The 19,590-nt window shown below is 45.1% G+C and overlaps 1 protein-coding gene across 1 annotated transcript in view; it reads right to left on the bottom strand.

Annotated features, from left to right (window-relative positions):
* The window catches only part of inppl1a (inositol polyphosphate phosphatase-like 1a), a 188,493-nt gene that overhangs the window by 35,196 nt on the left and 133,707 nt on the right, over positions 1-19,590 (bottom strand). The window contains exons 12-19 of the mRNA XM_059963612.1: positions 18,555-18,751; positions 14,668-14,785; positions 12,415-12,511; positions 9,824-9,962; positions 5,957-6,056; positions 5,001-5,089; positions 3,878-3,959; positions 1,408-1,497 (exon numbers count right to left, since the gene is read on the bottom strand). Coding sequence (XP_059819595.1) covers positions 1,408-1,497; positions 3,878-3,959; positions 5,001-5,089; positions 5,957-6,056; positions 9,824-9,962; positions 12,415-12,511; positions 14,668-14,785; positions 18,555-18,751 — 912 coding nt within the window. The remainder of the gene's footprint in view (positions 1-1,407; positions 1,498-3,877; positions 3,960-5,000; positions 5,090-5,956; positions 6,057-9,823; positions 9,963-12,414; positions 12,512-14,667; positions 14,786-18,554; positions 18,752-19,590) is intronic.

The following is a 19,590-nucleotide window of genomic DNA, read 5'->3' as shown; positions in this document are numbered from 1 at the left end:
CTCAGGCAATACAACGCTCCCTCAACACCTCCCTACGGCAATACAACGCTCCCTCAACACCTCCCTCCGGTAATACAGCGCTCCCTCAACACCTCCCTACGACAATACAACGCTCCCTCAACTCCATACGGCAATACAGCGCTCCCTCAACACCTCCCTCCGGCAATACAACACTCCCTCAACATCTCCCTCTGGCAATACAACACCCTCTCAACACCTCCCTCCAGTAATACAACACTCCCTCAACACCTCCCTACGGCAATACAACACTCCCTCAACATCTCCCTCTGGCAATACAACACCCTCTCAACACCTCCCTCCAGTAATACAACACTCCCTCAACATCTCCCTCTGACAATACAACACTCCCTCAACACCTCCCTCCGGCAATACAACACTCCCTCAACACCTCCCTCCGGTAATACAACACTCCCTCAACACTGGAGCCTTGAACAATGAACGCCCCTTCCACACCATTCCCTCCAACAATGCAGTGCTCCTTCAACATCATTCCCTCCAACAAATGCAGTGCTCCCAACAACATTCCCTCCAACAAATGCAGTGCTCCCAACAACATTCCCTCCAACAATGCAGTGCTCCCAACAACATTCCCTCCAACAATGCAGTGCTCCCAACAACATTCCCTCCAACAATGCAGTGCTCCCTCAACACCATTACCCCCAGCAATGCAGTGCTCCCTCAACCTCACTCCCTCCAACAATGCAGAGCTCCCAACAACATTCCCTCCAACAATGCAGTGCTCCCTCAACACCATTTCCTCAGCAATGCAGTGCTCCCTCAACCTCACTCCCTCCAGGAATGCAGTGCTCCCTCAACAATGTAGCACCCTATCACATTGCTTGCTTAGCCAACTCCAGCCTCATTACTGATGCACTGACACAGCAATGACCCCTCCATTCACTTCCACTCGAACCTCTCAAAGGGACCTGAGCCCAGGACCCTCGGATCCAGAGACCAGAATGTTAGCAAGGTCATGGAATGAGGTGGGTCTACGTGTCTGGGGTTCACATTGACCGTGAAATGAACTAGAGGCTCTTCTGGCCCCTCCTTTTCTGTGTTGCTATTTCACATAATTTTGATCGGGGCAATCTGCAGGTAACTAATTGTACAGAGCTAGATTGAACTGAACTGAATATGCCTGGACTCTTTCGATGACTTTGCAGGTTGGTGTGTTGTTTTATATTCTGTGCTTTTGCTAGGTCTTTTTTGCAATTTGCATGGACATTTTTTCCCATATGGGGGGGGGGGGGGTTTGATGTTTTTTTTTATTTCATGACCGCCTGTTGGGAAGACGAAATCTCAGGGTTGTGTACTGCACACATAGTTTGATAATAAATATACTTTGAACTTTGCTCCCCACACTCCAGCCAATGTAAACAAACCCACCTTTTTTCGATACAAACTGAGACGTTACACCAACTTCGAAGGTACCAAAGACAGGTGAATGGTCACTTGTCACAATATCATCCGTGCACCCTGTGGGAGGGAGGAGAAATCTGTGAATACCATCTCTCCGGAAGAGGTTGTTCCCAATGGAACTGATGGGCCATTTCTCATCTCAACTTGTACAGGAATTTGTGTTAGTTTAGTACCGTTGAATTAGACTGTTTAATTTATTTCCTTTGTAGCTTATCAATTAATTGTCTGCTTATGTTTTATACAACTGTTCAGTATGCATCCTAGTGGACAGAGTATGTCAGCTGCAGAGAGTTCCAAATTAGCCAGCTCTATCATGGGCACTAGCCTCCGTAGTATCCAGGTCATCTTCAAGGAGCGGTGCTTCAGGAAGGCGGTGTCCATCATTAAGGACCTCCACCACCGAGGACATGCCCTCTTCTCATTGTTACCATTGGGAAGGAGGTACAGAAGCCTGAAGGCACATACAACAATTCAGGAACAGCTTCTTCCCCTCTGCCATCCAATTTTTGAATGGACATTGAACCCACAATACCTCAATATTTATTTAACTATTTAATATATATACTTATTGCAATTCATTGATTTTTTTCTATTATTATGTATTGCAATGTACTGCAGCTGCAAAGTTAACAAATTTCATGACATATGCCGGTGATATTCAACCTGATTCTGATATATACAGCTATTTAGCATGTCCCCTTGTGGTTACATTCTGGAAAGTTCTGAAGCTGCATTATTTGAATAGAAGCCATTTGAATGGTGAACTTTTACAAATTTGAATGGAATGTTTTTTATCAGTATAAAAAGATCTGACCATGAGGTCTCGCCATCTTCAGTTTCTTCATTTTTTTCTTCTATCTTTTCTCTCCCTATCTTCAATTACTATATCTCTGTCCATTTTCAACTTTCTTTTTCCTATCTATGGTTAATAGAATGATTGTGAAGCAGCCGGCTTTGTGCTTCCTTCTGACTGCCGAAAGAAGCTTGGATAAAAACATCAGAATCCAACAGCACACAGACTGTGCTGGCAGGGCAAGTAATTCAGGTTCAGCTCCAGCGTGTAGCTGGAACTGATAAAGCAAACAAGTGAGTAAATTGCCATAGAACAGTGAAGTTGCAGAGGGAGATGCACACAGGAAAACATGCGTGGGAGTGAGGGGGCAGGGGGAGTCAGCTGCACAAAGTAAATTCAGAATCAGGTGTAATATTACTGACATTTGTTGTGAAATTTATTGTTTTGCCGCAGCAGTACAGTGTAATACATAATAAAATGAAGATAACAAGAGTACAAAAACAAATATCTCTCTCTCTCTCTCTCTATATATATATATTTGTATGTATGTATACACACACACATACACATACATACAAAAAAGTAGTACATAAAAAATAAGTAGTGTAAAATGACCAAAAAATATTGTAGTAGTATTCATGGATTTGTTGTCCGTTCAGAAATCTGGACTTTGAGTGCATGTTTCCAATAGGACAAGAGGGCACAACTTCAGAATAGAAGTATGTCCCTTTAGAACAGAGATGTGGAGGAATTTCTTTAGCCAGAGAATGGTGAATCTGAGGATTTCATCGCTGCAGATGCCTGTGGAGGCCAGCTCATCTGGTATATTTAAAGAGGCTATATTTCCTGAGGAGTTTCAGGAGACTTGGTATGTCACTAAAGACTACAAATTTCTACAGGTGTACTGTGGGGAGCATTCTAACCGTTTGGTCTGGAGGGGCTGCTGCACAGGATCAGAAAAAGCTGCAGAAAGTTGTAATCTCAGCCAGCTCCATCATGAGCACTAGACTCCCCAGTACTGAGGACACCTTCAAATAGTGATGCCTCAAAAAAGTGGCATCCATCTTGAAGAACCTCCATTACCCAGCACACGCAGGGAGGAGGCACAGGAGCCTGAAGACACACTTTCAGAAAGTTTCTTTCCCTTTGCTATCAGTTTTCTGACTGGATAATGAACCCATAAACACTACCTCACTATGTTTTTCCTCTCTTTTTGCACTAACTTATAATATATACACACATACACTTCTTACTGTAACCTACAATTTATTTTTACTATTATGAATTGCAACGTACTGCTGCCAAAAAGCAAATTTCATGACATATGCCAGTGATATTAGACCTGATTCTGATTTTTGATCAGACATGTGTCAAAGGTTATGGGAAGAAGGCAGGAGAATGGGGTTGACAGAGAAACTAAATTGGGAAGGGGGAATGAGAGAGCGTGGGGAAGGGGAACGGAGGGGGTGGGAAACAGGGCAGGAAGAGAACATGTGGGGGTGAGGGTAGGAAAGCAGAGGGAGGGTAGACGTGGGAGAAAGAGAGGGGGAGAGCATGGGGGGGGTGAGGACCGTGTTTTGAGAATGTGTGGGGAGAAGGAGGGTGTGCATAAAGGAGGTAATATAAGGAAGGAATTGTACTCACCGTACGAGTTACAAATGATATGAGTCTCAGGGTATGACTTCCACAAGATCCTGTCACACCACGACGGGACGTTTGTACGCACCTGTGAATGACAGGACACCCCCATTTACAACGCGATGCTCACCACTGCAGTATAAAACACCACTCTGGGCATCAGCTGCGGTCCTGGTCCAGCAGAGCCCCGCCACGCGCAGGCACTTTCACAATAATTGAAGTGCACTCAACAGCACGTGTCAGTGTGGAGGGGGCCACCACAGAGGGGTACAGAGGCTGCCAACGTGCGCTGGTGTTGGACGGGCTGGGGAGCAAGAAACTGCATTCTTTGGATGGGAGACTCAAGCTGTGAGGCACATTCTGATGAAAGTGGAGTTTCCGGGAAAAAAAACACAAAATTGTATTTGCAAAACAGTAGGCTGACGCCACTATGATTACGATGGGGTCAATTCCCGCCACTGTCTGTAAGGAGTTTGTATGCTGTCCCCATGACCACATGAGTACTCCAGTCCCTCCCACATTCCAAAGACATATGTATGCGGGTTAGTAAGTTGGGGGCTCGCTGCATTAGCGTCAGAGACATGGCAACACTTGCCGTCTGCCCCCAGCACATCCTCGGACTGTGTTGGTCACTGACACAAACAACGCATTTCCAGTACACAAATGTAAAGGAGAAAAAAAAATTCTTACTCCAGATCCCATGCAGCACAAAAAAACACATTAAGATTAAGAAGACAATATTAAAAAACACAATAAGTTTAAAACATAAGATAGCTTATATACCCTAAATGATTGTATGTCCATAAAGTGACACTAGTCACAGGAGTGTCTGTACATAAGGTGACTCTGACAGGAAATGATAAAGTCGTGGTGGTTGGGGGTGTGGAGGGGTGGGTTAGCGGTGGAAGTGTTGATCAGCCTCACTGCTTGGGGTAATTTACTGTTTTTGAGTCTGGTGTTCCTGGCGTGGATGCTATGCAGCCTCCTCCCTGTTGGGAGTGGGACAATCAGACCATGAGCAGGTTTTGATGTACACATTACAAATAAAGCTAATCTTTAAAACCTTTACATGTTACAGGAGTCAGTGATGAGAGACAAGATGTTCAGAAATGTCCAAGGCCTCACTCACCCCAGTAGGTTTCTGCTTGTGGCAGACATACACATCGCGGGAACCTCTCTCATATCGATACGTTGGAGGAAAGATAATCTCTTCTTCCACTGAGAACAATAAACACCTGAATCAAACATCAGAAGCCAGGACCTGCCCACCAGAAACAAACAACACACTAGCGACTGTGTAGCCAAGTTCTACTGTGACTTCATTTACATGTCTGTGGATGAGCCAGATCTCAAACAAGGACAAGACGGATTGCAGGTAGGAGTCACAGTCTCTTGGCATGCTGCCAAGCCAACATCATAGTTATTGAACTGACAATAAGAAAACATAGAATAGTACAGCGCATTACAGGCCCTTCAGCCCGCAATGTTGTGCCAACCCTCAAACCCTGCCTCACATATAACCCCCCACCTTAAAATCCTTAAAAAACACCTTAAATTAAATTTAAAAATCACAATAAATATAAACACATATGATAGGTCAAATACATAGATTAATTGATTTCACTACATCAAGGATCAGCCTTATTCCCCTTATACAATGACATGTATTGGGAATTTGCTGTGGTGTGTTGGCCAGGGCCTGGCATACAACAAAAAAAATCCAACAGTTATAAAGGATAAAGAATTGTATAAAAATAAGGTTAGAGGTTAATGTATGGATACAGACTATTCTGTGGTGTGTGCAGGACAGATTTTAAAGTAGAAAAGCCATTGAACTGGGGCGGTTCCACTCTCTCGAGCTCAGACGTCCAGCTCCAGTGTTATGATATGGATAGAGAATAAAATGTGTATAAACACCAGCATGTGCTATATTTGCAATATAAACAGCATTATAAAAAGTGGTTTCAAGTGTTTACAGTGCAGTGATGGGGATATTAGATAGAGGGGGCTAGTTAGAATGGATGATCAAATTAACAGGAAGAAACTCAGTACATGGGACAATAATACACCAATTTCAATACTTACAAAATCGAAGGAATATTTTATTTTTCTCTCTCTCCAAGTTGAGCTGGTCAACTTTCTGCAGAGGCTCCAACTCTTTCCTATTGATATAATTCAGGATGTCCTAAAGACAAGAACAAAGAGTACAAGAGATCAGAAGGGAATGGCCACAGATCCCAGAGAGGTGAGCCTGCGGGAGGACAGCCCTGTCCCACTGACAGTAAACTCTTAGATCCAGCTCCCCAGGACAACTTAGCTTACTTCAGCTCCAGCTGACGGTATGGCCACATTCATTTCAGGCTCCCTGAGAAATGGAAAAGGAGGCTAATAGAACACAACACATTAAAAAAGAACAGGCCATTTGGCCTACAATATAGTACCAGCCCTTTAAGACCATAAGACATTGGAGCAGAATAAGACCATTCAGCCCATCGGATCTGCTCTGCCATTCCTCATGGCCAATTTAATATTCCACTCAACCCCATTCTCCTGTCCTCTCCCCGTAATCTCCGACACCCTGACTAATCAAGCACCTATCAACCTCTGCTTTCAATACACCCAATGGTTGTAGTCTCCACAACCGTCTGTGGCAACGAATTCAAGATTTGCCACCCCCTGACTGAAGACATTCCTCCTCATCTCTATTCTAAATGAACATCCTTTGGTTCTGAGGCTGTGCCCTCTGGTCCTCAACTCCCCCCACCATAAGAAATATCCTCTCCATGTCTACTCTATCTAGGCCTTTCAATATTCGATAGGATTCAATAGGGTTCCCCCCCCCCCACCATTTTTCTAGATTCAAGCAAGAACAGGCCCAGAGCCATCAAGCGCTCCTCATACATTAACCCTTTCATTCCTGGGATCATTCGTGGGAACCTCCTCTGGACCTTTATCTTACTCCAAGATCAATCTAACCCTTCCCTCCCACATAGCCTCCATTTTTCAATCATCCATGTGCTCATCTAAGAGTCTCTTAAATGTCCCTAATGTATCTGCCTCTACCACCACCCACGGGAGGGTGTTTCATGTACTCTCCACTCTCTGTAATAAAACCGACCTCTGACACCCCTCTGTACTCTCCTCCAAACATTTTAAGATTACGCCCCCTCACATTAGTCATTAATATAGAAATAAGCCAGGTTTCAGTCTCCAATTCCAATTAAATCATGTGTCATGGAAAGATTATGAATGGTGGACGGGAAAAGGATGGGGAATGGTGGTGATGCTTTGGTGAGATTGATGTTTGTCAAACAACTTTTATAGTTGTTTTGTGGTCTGTACAGCTGTGGCCCAGCAATAGTCACCAGCTTTTGGAGATATAGCGAGGATGTTTCCTAGAGTGTGGAAGGCACAGCCTCATAATTATAGAAATCTCATTAGAACCAATATGAGGGGGTATTTCTTTAGCCAGAGGAAGGTGAATCTGTGGAATTCATTGCACACATACCAGTGGAGACCAAATTATTGGATATATTTAAAGTGGAGGTTGGTACATTCTTGATTAATAAGGGAGTCAAAGGTTGGGGGGAGAAGTAAGGAGAATGGAGTTGAGAGGGATAATAAATCAGCCATGATGCAATGGTAGAGCAGACTTGATGGGCTGAGTGGCCTAATTCAGCTCCAATGTACAATGGAGAAAATCAAGATCCCAATGGATGTGAAGGTCATACTCAGAGATGAAGACCCTCAGAACACATTACCACCGAAACAATGCCTTCTCCCTGGGCATCCTACAGTGTATGCAACACCAGCCTGAAGACCGTAAGTCATTTTCTTTGGCAGTTGGAGGACAAGCGAGTTTCAAAAGACATTCTTTTAAAGGGTTAATCTTCACTGTTTCATTTTGGTGATGTGGCAGTTATTGTTTGCTCGTGTAATGAACAGGCCAAGCTTTCTGCTCGCTGCTGGCACCAGGCAGGAGGTACAGAGGCATTAGGTCCCCCACCACCAGGGAAGGAGAAGTTATTACCCTTGAACCACCAGGCTCCTGAACTAGCAGATAACTTCACTCACCCCAACTCTGAAATGATTGCACATCCTATGGACCCACTTTCAAGGACATTAGATCACATGTTCTCAGTATTATTTTATTTATTTATCTATTTATTATTTTTTATTTGCACAGTTTGTCTTCTTTTGCACATTGGTTTGTCAGCGTTAGTGTATAGCTTTTCAGTGATTCTACTGTACTTACTTGTTCTACTGTGAATGCCTGCAAGAAAATGGGCTCCAATGTGAGGTTGGACAAACTTGGGTTGTTTTTTCTGGAATGGTAGAAGCTGAGGGGAGATCTGATGGAGGTTTATAAGGTTATGAGAGACATAAAGTAGACAGACAGTATCCTTTTCTCAGCTTTGAAATGTCTAATACCAGAGGGCATGTTTTTAAGGTGAGAGGGAGTATTTTAAAGGAGATGTGGGAAGCAAGTTTGTTTCTTTTATACATACACAGAGTGGTGGGTGACTGGAATGTGCTGCCTGGGGTGGGGGTAGAGGCAGATACATTAGAGACTTTTAAGAGACATCTAGATAGGCACATGGACGTGAGGAAGGGAAGGATATGGACTTTGTGTAGACATCAAGGATTAGTTTAATTGGCAATTTGAATACTAATTTAATCGACTCGGCACAACACTGTGGACCAAAGGGTCTGTTCCTGTGCTGTGCTGGCAAGACTGCACTTGAAGTATTGTGTGCAGTTCTGGTTGCCAGCTATAGGGTGTGGTTAAACTGAAGCAAATACAGAAAAGATCAACAGGGAAGTTACCAGTGCCAAAGGGTTTGAGTTACAAGGAGAGACTGGTCAGGCTGGGACTGCTTGGTCTGGAGTGAAAGAGGCTGAGGACTGACCTATTGTTGAGGATTCCCTACCACTCATTCCACACTCTCTCTGACTCACTGGGACTGCCAGACAGGGTAAGAGCTTCTTCCCCCAGGCTGTGAGACTAATGAATACCCTGCCTCCACCGAGCTCTCGTCACTAGGACAGGGAGCGGTTTACTGTTTACCGTGCAGCACACTACATGCACTTTGAATTACATTTTATCAAATTATTTAAGGTAATATTTTGTTTTATCTGCCGTGAGCTACCTGTTTCATGAGTGTACTGTGGTCCAGAGGAACGTTGTTTCATTTGGTTGTATATATACACAGTCAGGTGACAATAAACTTGAACAATATTTAAGAGGCATTTGGACAGGTACAGTTATGCTTTAGATTCTGCAAGTCTACTGGGGAACTTGGAGGCTCAATGTGTGGGGAATCCACTGGAGGCCTAGAGGTGGTGTCTCCTGGTGTTGGAGGCGTGTGAGAGAGGGAGAGTTACATTACCTTGGTACCCTTGTTGTGTTGGTTGCTTGTGTTGTTCTGCCGAGAATGGGCCAGAATGCGGACTGCCCCCAGCACACCCTTGGGTTGTGCTAGTTGTTAATTCAAACAATTCCTTTCACTGTGTTTCAATATACATGTGATAAATCTGTATCCATAGATATGAGTCAAACAGAGGCAAATGCAATTGGTTTAGATGAACAGTCAATAGACACAAAATGCTGTAAGAACCCAGCAGGTCAGGCAGCATCTATGGAAAGGATAAACAGCCGATGTATTTGGATGAATCTCTTTATCAGAACTACAGAGTCCAGATGAAGGGTCTCAGCCCAAGACATTAGCTTTTTATTCCTCTCCATAGATGCTGCCTGACCCGCTATTTATCTCCAATATTTTGTGTGTGTTCCCCTGGATTTCCAGCATCTGCAGAAGCTTGTGTTTAAAAGAGTCAGTCACCAGCCTGCTCCTGGGCTGGTTGGGAAGCAAGCTGGGAATGCTCAAAGCCAAGAGAGTAAGTGGCCTGAGGGGAGAGGAAGCGGCATGCCCATGTGGTGACGCTACCCACCTGCAGCTCCATGTCTAGCCGGTAGTTGAGGTCTCCAAACCAGAAGAGATGGGTGAACCGTAAGGAGATGTCAAAAGAGCTCAGTTGTTTATCCCCCAGGGAAAGTAGCCTCAGGATGTCCAAGTAGTTTTGGTTTCGCCTGGGTGCAAGAAACAGGATTGGATAAAGGCAGTGTTCACTCTGGTTCAATGTTCTATCAGTCAGATGGTCTTCAAAAGGCAGCTTCCATCATGAAGGGACATGCCTCGTCTCATTACTACCGTCATGGAGGTGGTACAGGAGCCACATTCAACATTTTAGGAACAGCTTCTTCCCATCCACCATCAGATTTCTGAATAGTCCATGAACCCACAAACACTAACTCATTATTCCTTTTGCTTTACATTATTTATTTTTGTTCTTGATAGCGAGATTCTGACAGCTGAATTCTTCCTGCACAAGCTAACCACTTACAGGACAGAGTGCTGCCTCAACAAAATCTGCAAACAATCCAATCACCCCCCACCATCTGGTAATGAGCCTCCTCACAAGCAAACATGAAATGGAAAAAAGAGAAGACATTTGGTCGTCTGCACACGGACTTAATTAACTGGTCACAAGCTCATGCTCGGTGTCAGCAAGACCAAGGAACAGATGGTAGATTTCAGGAAGGGGAAGTCAGGAGAACACACACCACTTCTCATTGAGGGGTCAGCAGTGGAAAGGGTGAACAGCTTCGAGTTCCTGGACCCAACACATTGATGCAATCGCAAAGAAGATATGCTAGTGGCTCTATTTTGTTATGAACTTGAGGAGATCGTGTACTTTAACAGACTTCTACAAGAGTTTGGAGGAAAACATTCTGACTGGTTGCATCACCATCTGGTATGGATGCACCACTGCACAGGATCTTGGACATCTTTCGGCACAGCTTTGTGGGCCAAAGGGCCTGTATTGCGCAGTATGTTTTCTGTTTCATGAGGCAGTGCCTCAGGGAGGTGCCTTCCATCTCTAAAGGTCCTCACTATCCAAGATGTGCCTTCTTCCCATTACTAGAATCGGGAAGGAGGTACAAGGACCCTGAAGATTCAGGGACAGCTTCTTTCTCACCACTGACAAGATTTCTGAATGATCCATGAGCCCAAAAACACTACCTCACTATACCTTTTGTTTCGCACTGGTCATTTTTATAGCTTTATATTAACTCTATGCCTTCCACTGTACTAATGCTATTGCAAAACAACCCACTTCATGTCACGTGTCAGTGATAATCTGATTCTCTATCAAAAGGAACATCAGGATAGTATATCAGACCATAAGAGATGGGTGCAGAATTAGGCCACTTGTCCCATCTTTCTGCTCCGCCATTCCAGCAAGGCAGATTTATTATTCCACTCAACCCCATTCTCTTGCCTTCTCGCCGTAACTTTTGACGTCCTGACTGATCAACCTCTACTGAAATATACTCAATGATTTGGCCTCCACAGCTGTCAGTAGCCGTGAATTCCACAGACTGATTAAATATCAACATATTTATTTATTTAGCAAAACAGGACGGAGTAGGCCCTTCTGGCCCTTTGAGCCTTGCTGACCAACCCCCCCCCCCAACCCCCAATAAATGCGATTAATCCATCTCCCCCCTGCCCCCCCCCCATCCTCATCACATTCTACAGGGGTTGTATTGAGAGCATCCTGAGCAACTGCATCACTGCCTGGTTCGGAAATTGCACCATCTCGGATTGCAAGACCCTGCAGCGGATAGTGAGGTCAGCTGAGAAGATCATCGAGGACTCTCTTCCCGCCATTACGGACATTTACACTACATGCTGCATCCGCAAAGGAAACAACATTATGAAGGACCCCGCACACCCCTCATACAAACTCTTCTCCCTCCTGCCATCTGGGAAAAGGCACTGAAGCATTCGGGCTCTCACGACCAGGCTATGTAACAGTTTCTTCCCCCAAACTATCAGACTCCTCAATACCCAGAGCCTGGACTGACACCTTACTGCCCTATTGTCTTGTTTATTCATTATTGTAATGCCTGCACTGTTCTGTGCACTTTATGCAGTCCAGTGTAGGTCTGCAGTCTAGTGTTTTTTTTTCTGTGTTGTTTTTTTACATAGTTCAGTCTAGTTATTGTACTGTGTCCTGAAAAAACGTTGTCTCATTTTTACTATGTACTGTAGCAGCAGTTATGGTTGAAATGACAATAAAAGTGACTTGACTTAATCACGGGACAATTTACAATGACTGATTAACCTACACGGTATGGCTCTGGACTGTGGAAGGAAACTGGAGCACACAGGGAAAACCCACACATTCCATGGGGAGAACATATAAACTCCTTACAGATGGTGCCAGAATTGAACTCCCAACTCCGATGCCCCGAGCTGTAATAGCGTTGCGTTAACCGCTACACTACCATGGAAGAGTGAATCTGTGACATATACGTACCTTAATAATAAATTGACTTTGACACACAGTAGCTACCATCAGTAAACGAGTTCTTGCCCTGGGTGGACCTGGTTCACCCCTCCCTGACAGAAACTCACGGGTGAGCTTCCTTTCCCAGTACAACCACCAATGAGGAGGCTCCACATTTAACTTACCTTGCAGTCTTCTCATTACCAGATGTTAAATGGCAGTTCACAAATCCAAATGACGTGCCATTGAACATGAAGGAAACACCAACTGCACCTTTGTTACCTGTGAAAGATGAAGGCAAATCTTCAGTGAACTGGACCTGATACAAGTTCAAGTTCTAGGCTAATTGTCATTCAACCACACATGTATAGACAGCTAAATGAAACAGTATTCTTCCAGGGCCAAGATGGAAAACATAGTAGACTGTCTCAGTGACATTACGACGAAAGGCATTCTGTCTGCCTGTATCATCGCCTGGTATGGAAAACCTCAGAGGTACACAAAGAGGATACAGACGGTGGTGGACCCAGCTACTGCTCTCTCGACCATCAAAATAATCTACACGAGTTGAGGTCTCAGGAAGGCAACACCTATCATCAGGGAACCCTGCCTGCACCCCCACCCCCCAAAATCTGGGTCACTGTCTCTTTCCATCAGGCAGAGGCAGGAGGTACAGGAGCCTGAAGACCCACCCCTCCAGGTCTTCCCCCACCACCATCAGGTTTGCGAACCCACCTGAAAAACCCCGGAGGCCTCCTGTTGGTCAGGGTCGACTATGGATATTGCGCCCCAGCTGTCCACGATACGCCAGCCTGCACGGTACGATATGGACAGGAAGCTGGTGCCTAAGCAGCAGGCTCACTCTTTCTGCACAGCTACTGAACCCAAAGCAACGGCAGAGACCGATACTGTTCGTCACCAGCGACGATGCAGGACTGTCCTATGGACTCCAGCTCTGGATTTTTCATTGGTGTTTCTTTCCAAAGCTTTTCCCCATGGGGGGGCATAGCCACAAGGCAGTGGAAGTTTGAGATCAGAGCTTTGCTTCTCTTAGATGAGCCACTGACCCACTATTGCCCTTTTTTTGTCAGTAGAAACAGTTCCGGCAGGCTTAGTAGCTAAGCCACACATGCAGGTCAGGTGCTGGCCTTGTTAGTCAGAGGCTATTTGAGACGTAGGCCATCGGGAGTATTTAATAGGTAATGGGAGCTTATTCCCACTACCAAGCCTGGTTATAACAACTGCAAGGACTCAAAAACCATAATACTATATTTTTGGATGTGGAGAGGATGTCTTCTGTGCCAAGAGAGTCTAAGACCAGAGGACACAGCCTCAGAATAAAGGGGTATCCTTGTAGAATGGAGATGAGGAGGAATTTCTCTAGCCAGAGGGTGCTGAAACTATGGAGTTCTTTGCCAAGTCTTTATGTATAGTTAAAGCAGAGATTGATGTATTCTTGTTAGTCAGGGCATGAAGGGATACGGGGAGAAGGCAGGAGGTTGTGGCTGAGAGGAAATTGGATCAGCCATGATGAAATGGCGGAACAGACTCAATGGGCCAAATGGCCCAATTCTACTCTTATATCTTAATGGTCTTAATAAGGGGCCCAAAACTGCTCACAATATTCCAAGTGAGACCTCATCAGTGCTTGATTAAGTCTCAACATTACAATCTTACTTTTATATTTTGTCCTCTTGAAATGAACGCTAACACTGCATTTGCCTTCCTCACCACTGACTCAACCTGCAAATTAAACTTTAGGGAATCTTGCACGAGGACTCCCAAGTCTCTTTACACCTCAGTTTTTTGTATTTTCTCTCCATTTAGTTCACTGCCTCCTTAACCCCTTTCCCCTTCCTGACTCTCCCAGCTCCCTGTGTCCTGCACCTCGGGTGTAACTACATCTCTGCGTGTCCTATCACTCCTTCAGCCTCCCAAATGATCTGGAGTGCATCCATTTTGCAATTCCAACTCCTTAACATGGATTGTTAGAAGCTCTAGCTGGGGCTTGCGTCCCGGCGTCTGGAACATAGGGCACATAGGGCGAGCCTTGGTTAGACTTGCTCACAGCAACGTGGAAGAAAGGCATCACGTAGACCTGGAGACCACCCAACAGAAGAGGAAAGGAGCAGCAACAGCCATGCCTGTGGAATCACGACATCTTCCTTGTCCTCGCTGTGAATGTCTACACTGTATTACAGTCAGCCCCAAACACACAGTGACCTGCACAAACACAATTGTCATCGTCGAAACTGACAACCAACATATATTTACTGTAATTTATAGGTTTTAAAAATTTTAGTGTATTGCAAAACAGTAGATTTGACAACGTATGCCAATGATATTAAACCCGATTCTGATTCTGCACACCATGCCTGCTGCTACTGGTCTCATCAGCAGTATACCAGCAGGTACAGTGCTGTCACTGGTTTACATACCCAGGGTGTTGGCTATTCCGGTCTTCACGCTGGACGTGCTGACGTGGCTGATCCTGTTCTCGTGCTCTGGCTTTACCAGGACTGCGATTTTAATGTTCCAGAGCGTCTGCATTGCAATCTGTAAATGGACACATTTACTACACGGTCACTTACTGCTTCAGAGCACAAGCACCAATCAAACACTAGACCCACTGTATCAATCAAAAGGCTGGCGACATCCTTTGTGGAGACATGTTATAGTTGCATCACTGTCTGGTATGGAGGGGCCACTGCACAAAAAGCTACAGTCAGACAGCTCCATCATGGGTACTAATGCCCCCACCTTCGAAAGGCAAAGCCTCCAAAAGGCAACCGTCAGTAAGGACCCTCACCATCACGGACATACTCTTCTCATTGCTACAATCAGGGAGAAGGTACAGGAGCACGACGGCACTTAAATGTTTTAGGAACAGCTTCTCCTCTGCCATCAGATCTCTGAACGGTCCATGAGCCCATGAACATGACCTCACTTTTTTTTTGCTCTCTTTTTGCACGACTTAATTTTTTATGCACAGCACATTTCTTAAGTAATTTTTTTTACTACTGTGTATTGAAATGTACTGACACGAAACAACAAATTTCACAACATCCGTTAGTGATGGTAAATGTGATTCTGATCACCAAATGATGATTGAGACGCTGCAGGGAACAGGCTAAGAGCCAGATGTCCTTCTCATTCCTTTACTCCCTGCAGGTGTTAATGGGTGATAAGAGGAACCTGAGGAGAACTTCCTCACTCAGACAGCGTGCGAGTGTGGAATTAACTGCCAGAGGAAGTGGTGCATGTGGGTTGGATTGCAACATTCAAAAGAAGTTCGGATAAGTAACGTGGATGACAGCCTGGCATTGACTGGGTGCTCCAAAGAGCCTGGTTCTGTGCAGTGGTGCTCTATGACCCCATGAGGCTTGGTTTGCCCGTGGGGAGAGCTGGTCAGCTCAATCGACACTCACATACAAATTAGCTGCAAAAGCAAGTCACAGTGCCTGTAATGAGATTTAATGAGATTACAGTAGATAAGATTGTCACATCAACATCGCAGTCTCATTTACCATTAAAAATCTTTCATCCCCTTACCACTGTCCCTCCATTACCATTCTTATAAAACAAATAAGAAATAGGAGCAGAATAAGGCCATTCAGCCCATTAAGTCTGCACCGCCATTTCATTATGACTGGTCCCAGATCCCACTCAACCCCACACACCTGCCTTTCCGCCATATCCTGTGATGCCCTGACCAATCAGGAAACAGTCAACTTCCACCTTAAATATACCCACGGACCTGGCCTGCACCTCAGTTTGTGGCAGAGCATTCCACAGATTCACTACTCTCTGGCTAAAAAAAAAAAAAATTCCTCCTTACCTCTGTTCTAAAAGGTTGTCCCTCAGTTTTGAGGCTGTGCCCTCCCACCATAGGAAACATCCTCCGCACATCCACTCTATCTAGTCCTTTCAATGTTTGGTAGGTTTCAATGAGAGCCCTACACGTTCTTCTAAATTCCAGTGAGTACAGGCCCAAGCTGACAAATGCTCCTCATACATTAACCCCTTCATTCTCAGAATCATCCTTGTAAATTTCAGGGAAGACACCAGACCTCAAGTGACTGACCATGCTTATTCTGAAAGGCCTGGTTCTCAGTTCTCTCACAGAAGAAGAGATCTTTGCATTGGACCTTGGGGCTTTTACAATTTTCATCGATGCACCATTGAAAGCATCCTGTCTGGATACATCACAACTTGGTACGGCAAATACTCTGCCCATGACTACAGAAAATTGCAGAGTTGTGGACACAGCTCAGCACATCAAGGAAACCAACCTCCCTCCATGGACTCTGACTTCACTTCTTACTGCCTCAATAAAGCAACCAGCATAATCAAAGACCCCCACCCACTCCAGTCATTCCATCTTCTCCTCTCTCCCATCAGATGGAAGATACAAAAGCCTGAAAGCACGTCCCACAGGGCTCAATGACAGCTTCTATCCCACTATTATAAGGCCATTGAATGGTTCCCTAGTACAACGAGTTGGACTCCTAACCTCACAATCTACCTCCTTATGGATCTTGTAGCTGCACAGCACTTTATTCTGCACTGTGTACTGAACTGACCGGTATGAACAGAATTCAACATGTTTCTCACTGTACCTCAGCACTTGTGCCAACAATAAACCAATTTATCAATATGCTAGCTTGCCCAGTCCAGAGATAGGAACCAAAAGACTCAGATCGATGGAGGAGCCTGGGGAGTGAGGTACATAGGTACATAGACCATTAGACCAAAAGAAGTAAGAACATAAGAAATAGGAGCAGGAGTTGGCCATCTGGCCTGTCGAGCCTGATCTGCCATTCAATAAGATCATGGTTGATCTGGCTATGGACTCATCTCCTCCTACCTGCCTTTTCCCCATAACCCTTAATTCCCCTACTATGCAAAATTCTATCCAACCTTGTCTTAAATATATTTACTGAGGTAGCCCTCCACTGCTTTATTGGGCAGGGAATTCCACAGATTCAACACTCTCTGGGAAAAGCAGTCCCTCCTCATTCCATCCTAAATCCACTCTCTGAATCTTGAGGCTATGAACCCTAGTTCTTAGAAGATCTTCTCTCATTCTTCTGAATTCCAGCAAGTACAGTTCCAGGCGACTCAATCTTTCCTCATAGTCTAACCCCCTCTTCTCTGGAATCATCCTGGTGAACCTCCTCTGCACCACCTCCAAAGCCAGAATATCCTTCCTCAAATAAGGAGACCAGAACTGCACGCATTACTCCAGGTGTGGCCTCACCAGTACCCTGTATAGTTGCAGCATAACCTTCTGGCTCTTAAATTCAGTCCCTGTAGAAATAAGGCCAACATTCCATTTGCCTTCTTGATAGCCTGCTGCACCTGCAAACCAACCTTTTGTGATTCACACATAAGCACCCTCAAGTCCCTCTGCACAGCAGCATGCTGCAATTTTTTATTATTTAAATAATAATCTGCTCTTTAATTTTTCCTTCCAAAATGGACAATCTCGCATTTAACAACAGAGGAGAAATAGGAGCAGAATTAGGCCATCCAGCCCATCAGGTCTACACTGACATTCCATTATGCCTGAATTATTATCCCTCTTGATCCCATTCTCCTGCCTTTGCCCAAGTACCTTTGACTATATACCCACTGATTTGGCCTCCACAGCTGTCTGTGGCAATGAAATCCACAGATTCACCACCCTCTGGCCAAAGAAATTCCTCCTCATCTCTGTCCTGAATGTATGACCCTTTATTCGGAAATTTTGCCTTCTGGTCCTAGACTCTCTCACTATAGGAAACATCCTCTCCACATCCTCTCTAACTAGGCTTACCAATATTTGAGAGGTTTCAACGAAATCCTCCCTCATTCTAAACTCCAGCAAGTGCAGGCCCAGAGCCATCAAATGCTCCTCACACATTAACCCTTTCATTCCCTGAAACATTCTTGTGAACCTCCTTCACGCTCTCTCCAACGACACAACATCTCTTCTTAGTTAAGGGGCCCAAAATTGCTCACAAATGCAGAGTGACCAGTGCCTTTTAAAGCTTCAGCATTACATCCTTGATTTGAAATCCTAGCCTTCTGGAAATGAATGCTAAAGTTGCATTTGCAAGTTAATCTTTCAGGAATCCTGCACGAGGACTCACAAGTAGGCAACAAAATAAAGGCAATCTTATAAAATGGTGTCGCTAATCTCAGAATATGGACGTGGGTGTGGGGGATGTAGGAGGATCAAGGGATACCCCAAACCCCAATCCAGAAACTCAAATGCAGACATCCCTCTGACCACCACAAAGAGAAAGCTGAGCATCAGCTGTCTCTCCACTGCACACCTTACCGGCTTGAAGTCTAGGTCAGTGCATTCCTTTAGACTGCCTCGGACAAAGTCAACCCACTCCTTGTCCGCCACCGAGTTCTCCTGGGTCCCAATGACATAGATGTCGTGTGGAATGGTGACCGCCATCTCGTCCAAAGTCTTCCCAAGGCCTTTGGAAACCAGCCAGGATGCCATGAATTTCGGAGGGGGGGCACTTCCTGGTCAACAAAATATTTGAGAGAGGGAGACACGCTTCAAAATTCCACACAACCACAAACACGCTATCTGCAGAAACACACACAAAATGCTGGAGGTACTCAGCTGGTCAGGCAGCAGCTATGGAAATCAATAAAGAGTTGACATTTCAGGCCTGGAAAGGAGGGGTGAAGAAGCCAGAACAAGTAGGTGGGGGGACAGGGAAGCTGGCAGGTGATAGGTAAGACCAGGTGAGGAGGAACGAGGGTGGAAGGTAATAGATGCGATAGGATAAGTGGAAGAAATAAAGGGCAGAAGAATGACCAATCTGACAGGACAGGACACGTACAAACAAGCTGGAGGAACTCAGCAGTTCAGGCAGCATCCATGGAAACGAACAGTCAGGACGAAGGGTCTCGGCCTGAAACGTTGATTGTTCGTTTCCACGGATGCTGCCCGACCTGCTGAGTTCCTCCAGCTTGTTTGTACATGTTGATTTGACCACAGTATCTGCAGTGTATTTTGTGTTTGATAGGACAGGACAGTGGACCATGGGAGAAAGGGAAGGGGGAGGGGACCAAAGGGGAGGAGAAGGTGAGGACAGGTGAGGAGAAGGGCTTAGTAAGAGAGGGACCAGAACAGGAAAAGAAAAAGGAGAGAAGGTGGAGAGGGAAGAAATTACTGGAGGTTACAAAAATCAATGTTCATGCCATCAGTTTGGAGGCTACCCAAACAAACATGCAAATGGAAGGTCTAGCTCCTCCAACCTCATTGTGACAGCAGAGGAGGCAATGGACCAACACACTATATCTTCAGGACACAGGCCTTCATGGCCAGGTCAGTATTTAACTCCCATTCCACA

This window comes from Hypanus sabinus, chromosome 3, assembly GCF_030144855.1.
Source record: "Hypanus sabinus isolate sHypSab1 chromosome 3, sHypSab1.hap1, whole genome shotgun sequence".
Lineage (NCBI taxonomy): Eukaryota > Metazoa > Chordata > Chondrichthyes > Myliobatiformes > Dasyatidae > Hypanus > Hypanus sabinus.
Note: the sequence above shows the minus strand (reverse complement) of the source record. Positions and strands in the feature narration are given on the sequence as shown.